The sequence below is a fragment of the Olea europaea genome, chromosome 12 (genome assembly GCF_002742605.1).
Source record: "Olea europaea var. sylvestris chromosome 12, O_europaea_v1, whole genome shotgun sequence".
In the NCBI taxonomy this organism is placed as follows: domain Eukaryota; kingdom Viridiplantae; phylum Streptophyta; class Magnoliopsida; order Lamiales; family Oleaceae; genus Olea; species Olea europaea.
The window spans coordinates 12925144-12939190 of record NC_036248.1 but is presented as its reverse complement, the minus strand read 5'-3'; the positions used below and the strand labels follow the sequence as shown (position 1 = coordinate 12939190).

Below are 14047 nucleotides of genomic sequence, written 5' to 3'. Positions count from 1 at the left end.
ATCTATAATATCTTGTATATCTTTTATAATTATTGTTCTAACAATTCCTTTAGCAAAATTTTCTAATAAGTTTTTTTTGAAGCATTTTAATATTTCTTGTGATGCATATAATTGTTCTTGATATCCTATCTTATCAATTTCTTTTTCAAACTTAATTTCTTTTTTATTTTTAACAACCTTTTTTATATTATATGGTCCTCTCTTATATTTGGATTTTTCTATTTTATGATTAGTCATTAATAATTCTCACAAATTTTTAGAAAAATTATATGTTAATTTTTTAAGGACTTAAATAGAAGATTTATATTGGATAAAGGGTTGTTTTTTAATATTTGTTTAAGGGTATTTTAGGTAATCCAAAATGTTTAAAAAAGTCAAAGGCTATTTTGAAAAATCCTTCCTTTATTTAGGTCAATTTGAGGTATTTCCCTGTTTGAACCCCATTCAAATGATTTTTTGGACAATTTCATTTTCTGAATCTGTGGGGGCCACATTCTCAGAAATTATGAGAAAAACACAGCAAGGTTGACTTTTGGGAAAATGTGCAAGTCCAAGAATATGTGTTCCTAGTGTACCCTTCAAAAAAAAATGGTGGGAGATTATTTAAAACTGAAGGAATGGGTGGGATATTTTTGGAAATTGGTTTTAAAAAATGAGGGTGTTTTTGACATTTGAATTAAAAAGTTTTTTGCAACAATTATTTTGCTTGTCAATACACCGTGCACTGCATAATTTTTTAAGAATTAAGTACTGTTAAAAAATAAGAAAGCTCATTAAAAATGAGATTCAAACACACGCTTTGTGTAACATAGGAACGGATTTAGGGGAGAGGGGACGGGGAACCTGGTCCAATTAATTTTTTTTAGGGTAATTTTCTTTATTTTTTTTTGTAAAAATAGATTTTTAATGAATAAACTTTTTTTTTCGCGTATTAGCCGGGCTTAAAATTTTTTATCCCGATCTTAAATTCAAACTTGGATCCGTCCCTAGTGTAACATCTCAAACTGTTAATTTCCTTGAACCAACCACAAGGTCAAGGAGGGCCCTATTGTCCAAATTTTCCTGAAGCAATCTGTAAAAGTATAAGATTGTCTTTGTGAATCCGTTTAGCCCCCATTTGGGTCAATGAGAATGGGTGGAATAGGCCCCCAGGACACATCTCCAAGTGGTAAAAGGGGAGGGTGGAGAAATTCAATTTTGCTTGAGGCTGCTGCGTCAAGGGTTTGAATTCTGAAATATGGATTTGGCTTTTGGGTAAATGCAAGTGTACAAGCAGCCTTCCACCCTATACCCTTAGAGGCATAACTTGCGATTTACCTCCCTCACGATACTCTAGCGCGGGAGTGGTGAGGGACCCTTAAGATTAGGGTTTAATCTTTTTTTAGAATGGGTGGAATATTATTTTTTTGAAAAATGAGTGGTTGAAAAAGAAAAAAATATTTTCAATTTACGTGTAATATTATTTTATGAAAAATTGTGTAATTGAAAATAAGAGAGAAAAATGAAATGTAATTGAATTAAAATTAATGGGGCCAAACATGGCAGTAAACTTTTGAACATAATTGAAAAAATAAAAAGTGTACATGAATTGACAATCCGTTCGCGTTGCTTGGGATTTATAATGAGGTCACACATTATTTTGAATTTTAAATAATTTATGTAGTAATTATAAAAATCATCACGTGAGCCGCGTGTAAAAAGCACGTGAAAGTGAAACCATATTTAACGCAATTTATTAATTAATTGCTCAATATCCAAATTCAACCGCCAACAGGAAATCTAGATAACATTACGATCTGCAACTCTCAGCCAATCATCTCATTCCACGTGCCTCAATTAAAGCAACACCTCATCTCATCATAAAATATCTCTCCTCCCAAAAAGGTCAAGTCTTTCCCCCACAAGGGCTTCACTTTTTCATCACTTTTCGTATGATTCTGCAGCCTCAAGATATTTTTTGCATGATACTCATATACAGATAAAAATTCAGATATCAAATTTTATTTTCTTCTGCAAAAAAAATAAAATAAAATCACTGCCTGCCTTCACTTCTCGATGAATTCAAGGAGGTTTAAATCTCGTAAATCAAGAACCAAAGCTAGAAAACCCAAGTTCTTGAGCCTCCGCCTTAAGCTTTCGCCGGACGAAACTAAAACACCTGAAAAATCCACTGAAATACCCACCTCTTCATCCGAAGCTGCCGCCGCCTACGGTGGTAACTGCCACCAGCTGGACCTATTCCCACCACACCCAGAAAATTTGGTGGAAGAAAAGTATACATATATCCATGATCAAGACAACGTTGCTTACTTCTTCTCTGCAGGGGATGGCGGAGCAACTACTACTCTCAACGGCCTCCTCGACGACTCCAACGTCACCACCTCTTCCTTCAATAACAATAGTATCAGCATCACCAGTTTGTCGCCATCAGCTTCGCTAACGTACGCCTGCGGAGGAAAGGACAGCGAGCTTGCACGGACGGCGTTGAGGAACACGGAGAGAGAACCCAGTGAAGAAAAGTGGGTGTATTACTCGGAGATGGTCGAGAGGAAGGTGAAGGAGGAGGAGGTTACTAGCGGCGCCGCTGATCTAAGGTGGAAAGATCCGGCCGACAAGACAAAAAGGTTGTCTTTGAAGCTGGATTATCAGGATATTTTGAATGCTTGGTCCGACAAAGGTCCTCTTTACATTCATGCAGAGACTCCACAAACTGTCCCTGATATTAACGATGAGTTTTTTGCCCATGTAAGATCTTAACTCTTAATTTCTCTGTATTTTGATTGTTCTTTAATTCTTTGATAATTTCATATAATTACAATTTAGGAGAGCCTAATGAGGGAGTGTGAGACTGACGGTGAAATGATGAATAAGCCGGGATTTTCTTTGTATCTTTTGTGTTTAATTTAATAATACACTAACCATAACAAAAAAAAAAAAATTCCTCCACAATTAATGGAGAAACAAGTCAACGGGGCGGTTTTACTTGCACATCATGATAATTATCATCACGTAAGTGAAATTGAGTCCTTTCATTAGACAATAAATCAACGGCTTTGCTAATGATTAATAATAGATAACAATATTTTTACTCTACTTACGACTTCTTGGACACTGAGTAGGTCGAGGGCCGGTGAGCATAGTATCTGACTTTTGGCTATATATATTGAGGCCCTCTTGGACCAAATTGTTTAAAATTCATTAAGAGCCTGTTTAGAAGTAATTTTGAGAATTAATTTTTTGATACTTACGAAAAAAGTGAGGTCCACATGTGAGAGAAGAAGTCAAATATGACGGTTGAAATAGTAAAATAATGATCAAGAATTCAATTTTTTAGGAGAAAAAATCGCTACGAAACAGGCCCTAATAATTTTTCTATTTTATAATCATAAAATAAAATTTGTAATAAAAAATATTTAAAGAAACTCTACTGCATAATGTAAAAGTACTATAGTGGAAGGATAGGGAAATAAGTGGTGGGGTGACGATTAAATTCCACACAGGAATCTTTGGACCATTATGTAATAAAGTTGCACTTTTTCTTTACATTGGGCCCTCTTCCATCTGTCTACTTGGCTTTTCCTTTATTAGTGATTTTTGTTTTCGTTTTTAGTATTTATCTACCACCGACTCAATTTAAGGAACCTGTTTGTTCACGTAGGGGGTGAGTTGGGGATGTAATGGGGGATCATGGACAGTACCAGTATTGGCTGGAAATATCCATAATCCTGGGATTGGAGCGAAGAAAGAAGAGGAAATGAAGTTAGGGAAAAGGGAAGCTAGCGTTTTGAGGTACAAGGAGAAGAGGCAGAATCGACTCTTCGCCAAGAAAATACGTTATCAAGTCAGAAAACTTAATGCTGAAAAACGTCCTCGTGTTAAGGTATAACTCTCGAATATGTTCTCTATATAGTGTTCTCAATTAAGATTGATTTGGTATGTGGTTGAATTTCTAGTTCTTGTCACAATGCGACTCATTTTCTGCAGGGTCGATTCGTCAAAAGAGATTAGATGATATATCTTCGATGACTTGGACAATTAGCATCATATTTTTGTTTCTTCTTATGAAACTCCCTTTGCAGAGGTACTGTATAGAATAAAGAATTTTATTTGCTGCCAACCCATAAAACTTATTAGTTGTATGTAAATTAGCACCAAAAATTCGATTTTAATTTCCTATATTTTTAGTTTTTTAATAAATTTTTTCTTGAAATTTTCACATTTTNGGTTGAACAACTACAAGAAATAATAGCAATTGAATTTTCATTTAAGAAACATTAAAATAGACTTGCAATCATGCCGACGTTTGCAGACCAAAAAGCTTGTAGGGAGGTCTCTTTCACGACTCCTGTATCGACTTCTTGTGCTTGGGCTTTGATGCCTCTTGTTATACTTTCTCAATATTGTCCATCATTATCCCTTCCACTTCTGTTATTTGAGCTTTAAATTTGGACAGCTTGTTTCTTCTAGATGGTTCATATAATGAAGATTAAAATTCACTAAATTATCATTAATGAATCTATCTTTAAAATCAATCTGATCAAAAAAAATTCCAAAATGTCTTTATGGGAGCAACTTGGGCAATAAAGCAGATGGGGCCTATGGGAGAAAAGAGAGTCATAAAGTCTAAGAAACTGAAATGAAATTATCTATAGAGAATAACTTACCATCTGCCCTTCCTTTACATTTTTTTTTTTTTATCTCCACAATCAGTTTCTTTCCTTGTGCTTGTAAATAGTCTTTTTCCTTCCAATTTCTCGGATGGGTTTATCAAGCATCCTCTTATTCTACCGGAGCTCTGAAAAACATAGTGTAGAATTTGAAATTAGAAAGTGGCTTACCTAGAATATTAATAAAATTAATTATGGTACATAGATTCTATATTATACCAATCTTACCTCAATCCTAATCAGGATATTTGGTAGCCAACACATTTAGAATATGAAAATTATTATAGTAACATAAAATGGATCTAGTAAAATAATGGAGTGTTTATTTTGAGAATAATTTCTATAAATAATTGATATAGGATCAAAGTAATACAAATAAACTTACAAAAATTTCTTCAAGATCCTAAGAAGAATATGCCTGAACAATTTTTTCCTTCTCTCTTATCTTATACCTCGAGATATAAAAATCAAAGAAAGGAAAAATCATATACTATGCAATCAAAAAATAGTTACTAATCTAGTGTCATTGTAATCTTATTTAGACATAGCTAATCTTATATCTCCAATATAGCAGTCATTTAATATCAGGATATAACAAAATGTTATTAAGGCATAGCTATTAACAAAAGAAAAATCATAAGTTAATCATAGATAACCTCTAAACACGATCTGCATATGATGAGAGTTATAAGAATAAAAATGAGCACCTAAGGCGACATTTGCAATGATAGAAAGATGGGTTCAACTGAAGAAAAGGAGACCCCCTATGTCTTCGAAGCAAGTATTAGATGAATAAATAAGCATGAGGAGATCGTAGGCTGATTCAAATATTATGTATGGAGACAACTACAAAAGTGGAACTTCTAAAGCAACTAACCTTTAACAACATAAGGTTTTGAAAGTGATGTTTGCTTTTTCCATCCAGAATCAACAACTTTGTCAACCATAGGAACATACTCATCATATCGTGATAATTTACCAAGCTAGAGTTTCCATTAGCTTTAACCTGAGATAATCAAAAGAGAAAGGTTGATCCTCCACATTAATTTTTGTGAGGGATTGAGAAAGTGTCAACACTTTTCTATGCTGTGTTCACACTCTATATGGTAAAGATATCCCTTTCTTAAGTAAGGAAAATTAGTTTTATAGGAAAAATATTTCTTACAAGAAATTGTGTGCTTAGTTATATTTCATGAAGAATTTGCACCTTATATCATAAATAAAATGATAGACATTATAAATAATAATTATCAAATAACTAATGAACTCTTGAATAATGTCACTTTACTTGATTTTTTAGTAGCAAAAGATTGCACAACCCGACCTATAAAAATTTGATCTAAATTTGAATTCCATGAAACTGGCCACCTTTTTAGGGTATATATAGATGCTTTTAAACCAATCAAAGAGAAGATATCAAGCAATTGATAATTTTGCACTTGTGTTGCAATTAAGCAAATACTAACTGACCTACGAGCACCAAATTAAATATTTGCACAAGCTACCACCAGACTCAAGACTAAATAAGGGAGGTTTCAATTAAACTTATAGAAAACATTATTTTCATTAGCAGATAATTAAATATCTAATCTTGAAATTGTAAGGCTTGACCATACCTCCTCACGAGCAAGAGTCAATCAAAGGTGCGAGTAACTCCTAATAGATTTTGGTGAAGAAATATCTTCAGCTTCATAACCAAATTCAACAGTTGAGGTGTCACTGCCTTTTACCTACTTCAACAACTAAATAAAAATAAAATCTCACATAAAATAGAAATATTGTGTAGTTGTGCCTAATCATATGCACAACAGACATAGTCTATACAATCAAGTAGTGGGGCTTAGCATAAACTATCTTTCCATCGTTGTTAAGATTTTCAACCACCTTCCTGGCAGTCCTGCTTCACCATCAAGCACTAGCTGCAACATGATTTCGAGCCATTTATTATTTTTTAACATGATCAAAATTATAACACAAGTATTTATATATTATTTTTGTAGATCAATTTAATAGCTCCCATGTTAGGAAAGACCTTTTGTATCTCGGGGAATTTTCCATGGTCGTTTATCTGACCGAAGGCAAACCCGTTGGTCTGCAAAGATATATGTTCCACCAAAGAATTCTGAGCACTACACACACCCAAAAATATACGTCAGAATCTCGAAATAAATTTCAGTGTTCGCAAGTTGCAACAACGGTTTCCATTGTTTTGCACTTGGTATCTTTTATTTCAAGCAACTTGTTCTTATATTTGTTTCCAAGAACATGTGAGATATTCCAAAAAAGATAGACCGAGTAATTAAAGTCAGCCATTTAAGCGAGAAAAATAATGTTTCCAGATGGAAAAAAGGAAGCAATAGCAACATACATGCATTTAGTGGTGGCCCTAGGATCAAGAAAACTCTTTACAATATTCTACAGTAGCATAATACCTGGGCCATCTTGATGATAAATATTTTATGAAATGTCTGCAACATTTGGATGACACAATATATTACACTACCAAGACTACACAAAACCTAATATCTCTTATCAAATAAAAGACCGAAATGTTACTTCAAGATAATTATCAACAAAAGTTCGAATAGTTGAAAATTTTCCAACCATCTACTAAAATGTTTGCAAGAAATAGAAAAATAACTTATCTGGAAAGACTATTAAATGCAATCCTTCAAATCTTAACCACCGACTACAATATAGGAAAAACTATAAAGTAATGCAGCAAAATCATAAATTGTCCTACTAAAGGAGGAAGGGATGTCTAGTTATCTCTATAGTAATGAGGATAAAATCAGGACATCTAAATGTTAAACTAGGATACAGTTTATATTTCCATCCGTACATGCGAACATTTGACTAAAAGTAGCAAAAGTGTTGTATAATAACCTCAACATCATATGATAATCATCAAACTTGTTTGGCAATTAGCATCAAGGCTCGCTGAAATGCCTTAATAGCTTGCAGCTCATCAGCCTCCCGAATATCCTCAAATGAAACAAAGTTGCCACTAACACCACTCTTACTTTTGCTGCTCTTCTTGAGAGAATGCTTGACTTTGAAGACACGTTCAGTGCTTTCTTTTTTAGGGAATCGATTCTCGTCGTTCTTTCATTTTAAGAATTCTCAAAACCGGATTTTCTTTCTCTTCTCTCATCATTGCCAAGTAATTTCTCAAAGCTTGTCCCTTAAAAAAAACTACAAATATAAGAAAAATCATTTTGACAGAGAAATTTACAGCATGATTCGTACTATACTCTAGCTTGCTTATGGATTAACTATTTTATTTATGCTTGAGATTAACTAACAGTAAAATTTCCTCTACATATAACCAATTAGCTCCAGTTATCAAAGACATCCAACATCGGGTGCCAATTGAAGCTTTTACTCGATGTGCCAAATTGGATTGGAAGAGATGCATAATTGTCACATATATAAGCATGTTCCAAAACACAAGACTAACTATTAAGAACCTCCATTAAATGCTTTCTTTGAGTTTTTGTACTTATAATTAACTTCTATTTAATATGAGCTGGCATTCTTTTTTAAATTGTCTATAGGTATGTATTCAAAAATGGTTGTGTTGTTATCCCCGTAGAGATCAAGGCTAACTTGAATAACATGCATTCTAATCCGTTAGATGAATGCAACAAATTATGATCGACCAAGTAATTTGGAGAAAAATATACCTACCAACCAGCTTTAATGCTATTGAGATCTTCACCAAATGAACCACCCAGTAACCAAATTTGGGACAAATTGAACTCGTTATGATGCTGCTGTATTTTAGGTTCCCAAACATTAATAGTTGCTTTTGCGCCATAGTACTTGTCTCCTTCGCTATAGGCTATTGCGTGCAAGTGAAACCCCAAAATTAACCAAATGCATTAAGAAATGATATTTACTCAGTTAAAATAGTAAAAAGGAAAAAAAAAAAAACAAAGAAAGAATGAAGATCTAGTTTTGTTTGAGTAATTGAGTTTAGGGAAAAACGAATTAATCGCAATATCATCTGGATTTCAGTAGTGATGAGGAGTTGGAATATCACATATTGATCAATAAAGGAGATTCATCAACTTAGAAGAAAAATATATTCTTTCACATCCTTTTTTTCCTTATCTGGAAGGAACAAATATAGAATTAGTCCAAGTTGTTAAATGCTTTTATTCCTCATGTGACGGCTATTCACAGAACATGAGAAGCAACTCATAAATAATATTCATTGCATATGAAAATATTGTTTCATTGTTGTTTTTTTTTAATTTTTTTTTGATGAAGAGTTTGTATTTGTCCTACTCCATTTACCTGATGACCGCTCGAGATGTTGAGATTGGGATCTGAAGCCAAACCGAGGTCTACTTCAACTAATTCAATGTTTGCCAGACGTCAAGCAAGGATACTAATGGAGAAATCACGGAGGTCCACTACATGAACCATGGAACTAATAAATTGCATTCTCACAACATTATTGGCATACACTATTTAAACAACAGAAGTTAAAAATAGGAATAGACTTGAAATTCAAAAAATTAAATCAAAAGAATGAATTTAAGAACAGGAAGTTAGTTTCGGTTCAGAAACAAACTAACAGACACGGAGAACAAAGAATAAGCATCTAAACAAAGGTAAATGAGTTACCTCAAAAAATCAGAATATGGAATTCCCAAAACTAAAGAACTATTTAAGCTATTTATGAAATGCCCAGGTATCATATATACTCAAAACCTCCAAATTTAAACAAAGAAAAATGCGACTAAACTTAGAAAGTAAAATTAGAAAGAAGGAAAATAGATATCCCAAAACAAAAATTTATCCAACTCGAGGTATCGCGACGAAACCTTATTCTTCATGTCTTCGTCTTTGTCGTTCTTATCGCTGATCGAAGTTAATGGCTACCTACAATTCTTTAAGAGATTAGGAAGGTATAAATGGTATTACAAGAGGTACAAAAGGCATTTATATAATATATACCAAAGATATTTTGATGAACAGTATGAAACTTGTTTTTGAATAGTGCCTATCCTGATTGAGTGTGAACACGAGGGGACAAAAATGAACAATGCACATCACATTTCCTCTTTTATTAATGTGTATAAGGGATAATGATCTGATTCATAATTTAAAGATAAAATGATTTGAAGAGCCATCGCATAGCATCGAACAATTTAAGAAGAGTTGTGCCTACCAGGAGAAATGGTGGCACATTTAATTACTAAATTGAACCTACAATTTCAACATACAAAATAACTATCAACTAAGAAGAAGAACGAATACATATTTACGAAAATTGTAATAGAAAACTTAAAAATACAAATGTTGAAAATTTTATCTCTACTGCAAATATTATGAAGCAAATGAGAAAATGAAGATATCGAAGTCCTATTATAATATTTATTCAAATCGAGAACATAGGATGTCAAACTCAAAAGTAGCTTATGCAATTTGAATGGTTTTTTTAGTCATTAGCAACATCTCACTAGGGAAGGCCAAGGTCATAGTAGTTTATATCCAACTGCATAAAAGGCAAGATCAACAGCCAAATTCATTAAATAAATTAGCCGAGTATTTGAAATCAGAATGAAGTTGGAGTACACCTGATTTTCAAAGCTGCTCTGATATCCTAATGTGGTCAGAACCTTCGATAACACAAAATGAGCTTAAATGACTATTGGAGATGATAGTTATGTTAGATTTTATTCATTAGAATCAAATTGTCAACTAAAGTAAATATGTTTAATTTAAACAATTTAGAACTAATAATGAGAAAATTTGTATTAAAACTAACAATTGGCATTAATTACCAGGGTTGCTTGCATCCATTGCCTTGACAATTTCAAATCATAAGTTTTGTCCGATCTATAAAATTCTAATGCAGCAACATTTATTCCAATGACAACCTGAGTAGAAGGAAGAAGCAAGCTTTAGAAGTTTTACTCTTTCACAAGGTGAAGATAGAAGAAATACAAGGTGATTATAGAACATCGAACGAACCAAACACATAAATGAAAAGAAAAGGGGAGAATGAACTTTTGCTGTATAACATGCTTTAGCAATGGTCGTCCTGATCAATTGAAGACCTTTGTTCTCGTGAAATTGAACAGACATAATATTGTAAATGTGGATTGTAGAAATCAAAGGACGAGAAAGTAAAACCACCAAAATAAAATGTTCAACCTGAATATAAGGGGCAAAGCCAACCTCATCACCAACATTGGTAGCATTTAGGCTACATTTCTTCTTAATAACAGCTTGAAGTCAATAAAGATAAATAGCTAATAATTAGAATTGAGAAGCAAAAGAAACACTCTTTAACAATCTCATAATAAACAATTATCCATTATGTGAAAATAATATTAATTTTTAAAAGTATGTGAAAACTACACTACAAGTTCTAATTTCAGCTAAACAGGCGAAATGGATCGTAGAGGCTACTTTTGAAAGGAATAAATTTTAAGTAGTTCAACAGTTCTAATACAATAATAATCAGTTTACAATATTGGAAGTAATAATGAACCATAATAACTTATTTGAATTGGAAACTGATCATGAATACTTACTATATCAATCACAGGAAAATTGGTTTCTTCACATCTAGCTTGAAATTATTTAACAAATGCCTCATACAACAGCAAAAGCAATAGTTAATTTAGTAATTTCATAGTGAATGGATGTAATGAGCAACTCGCATAAATTTAATTTAACCATGTAGAACAAATCTGAGAAAAACCCAAAACACATCAAACAAATAAAAATAGAGGTAAGAAAAAAGCCTAAGATGTACACATATGTAGAAAGAAGAGATGGAAAAAATAAAATAGAAACTCGCGCAGAGTTCGAAAAAACCCCAATACGAAAATAATTAACCAAATGCAGATCTAAAAATCAAACAAATACATAGAAGAACAAGCAAAAGAAGGAGATGACAGAAAATCTCAATACAACTTAGAAAATCCTAAACTCAAAGAAGAGATCGATCGAAGAGAAATAGAAATATAGAAATCAAAGAAGCATACTCAACAAAAGGCAAGAGATAAAGTAGGATAAAGGTGTTACGGTATACTTTCTGTGAAATTTTTCCTCTTGTTGGTCGAATTTGAACCAAGCGAGGGGCGAAAGAAACAAGCGATTAACAACAAAGAGAAAGATATTCGAACAATAATAGAGGAAAAAAATTAAACGATCTCCTAAGGATTTCAATTTCACTGTTAGAATTGATATTTTTGGGGAGAGATTTTTGAATTTTGCTAGAGGACAATGGAGAGTAGGGTTGGATGAGAAATCATCAGATGAATAAAAACAACAGTGTAAAAAAAAAAAAAAAGCCGAACAATACAATTATTACACGACATCATTTATCCTTTTTTCAGTGAATAGTGCTGAACCAATTCCAAATCAATCCAATGTGAATGCTATGCCCCAAAAATGAACAGTAGAAATGGATCCTCTCTTTTATATATACTAGTCTATTGCTCGTGCAATGCACGGGCAGGATTATGTTTAACGTTATGTTAGCATTTTTAATGTTGAAAAAATTTTAGTTTTTAATGTTGATATCAGTTTAGTGTTTAAAGAAAAGGTGAATTAATTAGTTAAAAAAAAGAATCATTGGATGTAAGCTGTGATATTAATTTTGAAATGTAATGATTTAATATAGTAATATTTCATTGTTTTTGCAATGGAAAGGAGAAAAAGGAAAGTAAGATGGATACAACAAACTTTTAATTTCAAAAGTAGTAATTTTTTGCTATTTGGTGGAACTTTAATAGTAGTTCTTTACCTGAAGGCATACGATTAGGATCGTGTACATAGACAAAGATATAGAAATATTATGGTACTTTTTCCAGAACTACAAAATAAAACACTTGATTACTGTTTATTTCCACAAAAGTAGTCACAAAAGTAATATAGACGTTATTCATTCATGTTTTTCTTTCGAGGTGATCGCAGTAGTTCGTTCATCGATTTTGGAGCCTGTGTGAGTCTTTTTTTGGGTTTTAACTTTGCTTCAATAGGCACATTTGATAGTTGAAAATGAGACCTTTTAGCATGCGGTGGATTGATTTCTTCAGTGGTGATGGAAATGTTGTCGGGTCGGCCGGACACCTTGTTCTTGCCTTTTACATCTTTGTTGTTGGAACTTTTTTTCATTTCAATTTGCTTGTTTGCATCTTCTATAATAAATTGAGGAATCTATTTCATATGCTGTGGAGGAGTTGAACACGAATATGATTTTAAAGCGGTACTCAGGTGGGTCATGGCGCTTTTTTGTTGCCTTTAGGTAAAAGAGTAGCTCTGTATCACTTTCCAATTTCACAACGCCATTGAGTTCTTTGTTTCCTTCTTGTGGTCGACGAAATATATTTCAATAGAGTGACATGTTTGTTGTGATGAAAGAAAGCATTGTCAAAGGATGTTGAACATGATGTTTTACCTCTTGAAGATGGTTCATTAAGTCATTAGCGCTACTTTCCAGTAACACTTCTGTTTCATCTCCTATGACGGTTGCATCTAAGGAACCATATTTATCTTCAAGTTGTACAAAAGCATTTACCCTAAAAAATGCGCTTTTTTTTAGCTATGTACTATATACCTTGTTCCTGAAGTAATAATTAATAAATTTTCGATCTTATGTTTAATGGAAGAAATTACCTTAGGATAGCTTTTGAGTGTTCGTATTTGCAGAATCGACATTTATGAATTTCTCCAAAGTTTGGGTTTGAAGTTTTCTTGTAGTTGCTGCAAGACATATACCAAAATTTTTGATTTTTTGATGCTATTTTCCAGCGTGCATTCACCCAGTAGAATTTTTTCTATTAAAGGAGATGTTTCATGTAATTAGATAAAAAGATAGTATCGAGGAAAATGTGTGATGTTACTATAATATTTATTGTGAAATTAGAACTCATGTATTTCTCTTAATTATATTTAGTTCATTAGTATAGAAGTACCGTTAGATACACCCCTATTAAATCCTCAATCGGTGTCAATTCATTATCAGTAGGAGGAGAAAGTTTCGATGGGTTGACAGCAATAAAATGTTTATTTTCCATCAATTTGTCAAGTTTTTCTTTGTTAGCTTCCACCCTACAAGAAATAATGATATATTTAGTTATAAAATATTATTTTTTTGTTTTTTGTATGAAAGGTACGTAAATAAGCAATATGTATATTAGGTATGTTGTATTATCATTCTTTGTACTCTGCAACAGCTTGTAGTTGGACATTAATGAAAAACTGCTATTTACTTTAGTCGAAAGTGTGATGCTTGTACAAAAGAAATTATGAATATCTTACATGATTATTATTTTTGTTGGAAAAAAAAGAATAATACTATACATGGAACTGTATTTGTAAAAGAAATTTACCATTGAACGAAGACACTT

General features: G+C 32.5%; 2 protein-coding genes across 29 annotated transcripts; one reads left to right on the top strand and one right to left on the bottom strand.

Moving 5' to 3' along the window:
- Positions 1-1892: 1892 nt before the first annotated feature.
- LOC111405705 lies at positions 1893-4178 on the top strand. The gene is made up of 3 exons (XM_023034707.1): positions 1893-2745; positions 3659-3880; positions 3985-4178. The coding sequence occupies exons 1-3, from the start codon at positions 2056-2058 to the stop codon at positions 4006-4008; spliced, it is 936 nt and encodes a 311-aa protein (XP_022890475.1). The 5' UTR covers positions 1893-2055; the 3' UTR covers positions 4009-4178.
- Positions 4179-4229: 51 nt separating this feature from the next.
- Positions 4230-12057, bottom strand: LOC111405703. Of its 28 annotated transcripts, none has more exons than XR_002704877.1 (9): positions 11725-11996; positions 10466-10561; positions 10259-10300; positions 8970-9560; positions 7554-8511; positions 5545-6796; positions 5053-5119; positions 4665-4795; positions 4230-4463 (listed from the first exon to the last, which is right to left on the bottom strand). XR_002704877.1 is itself a non-coding variant. In XM_023034705.1 (4 exons), exons 1-4 carry the CDS (start codon positions 10883-10885, stop codon positions 10157-10159), a joined length of 357 nt encoding a protein of 118 aa, XP_022890473.1. In that variant the 5' UTR covers positions 10886-12057; the 3' UTR covers positions 9174-10156. The 28 variants fall into 28 exon arrangements, 1 of the variants encoding a protein (XP_022890473.1); XR_002704858.1 differs by having other exon boundaries at positions 5545-5673; positions 6284-6409; positions 6552-6586; positions 6700-6796; positions 8970-11993; XR_002704855.1 differs by having other exon boundaries at positions 5545-6409; positions 6552-6586; positions 6700-6796; positions 8970-11996.
- Between the last annotated feature and the right edge of the window lie 1990 nt (positions 12058-14047).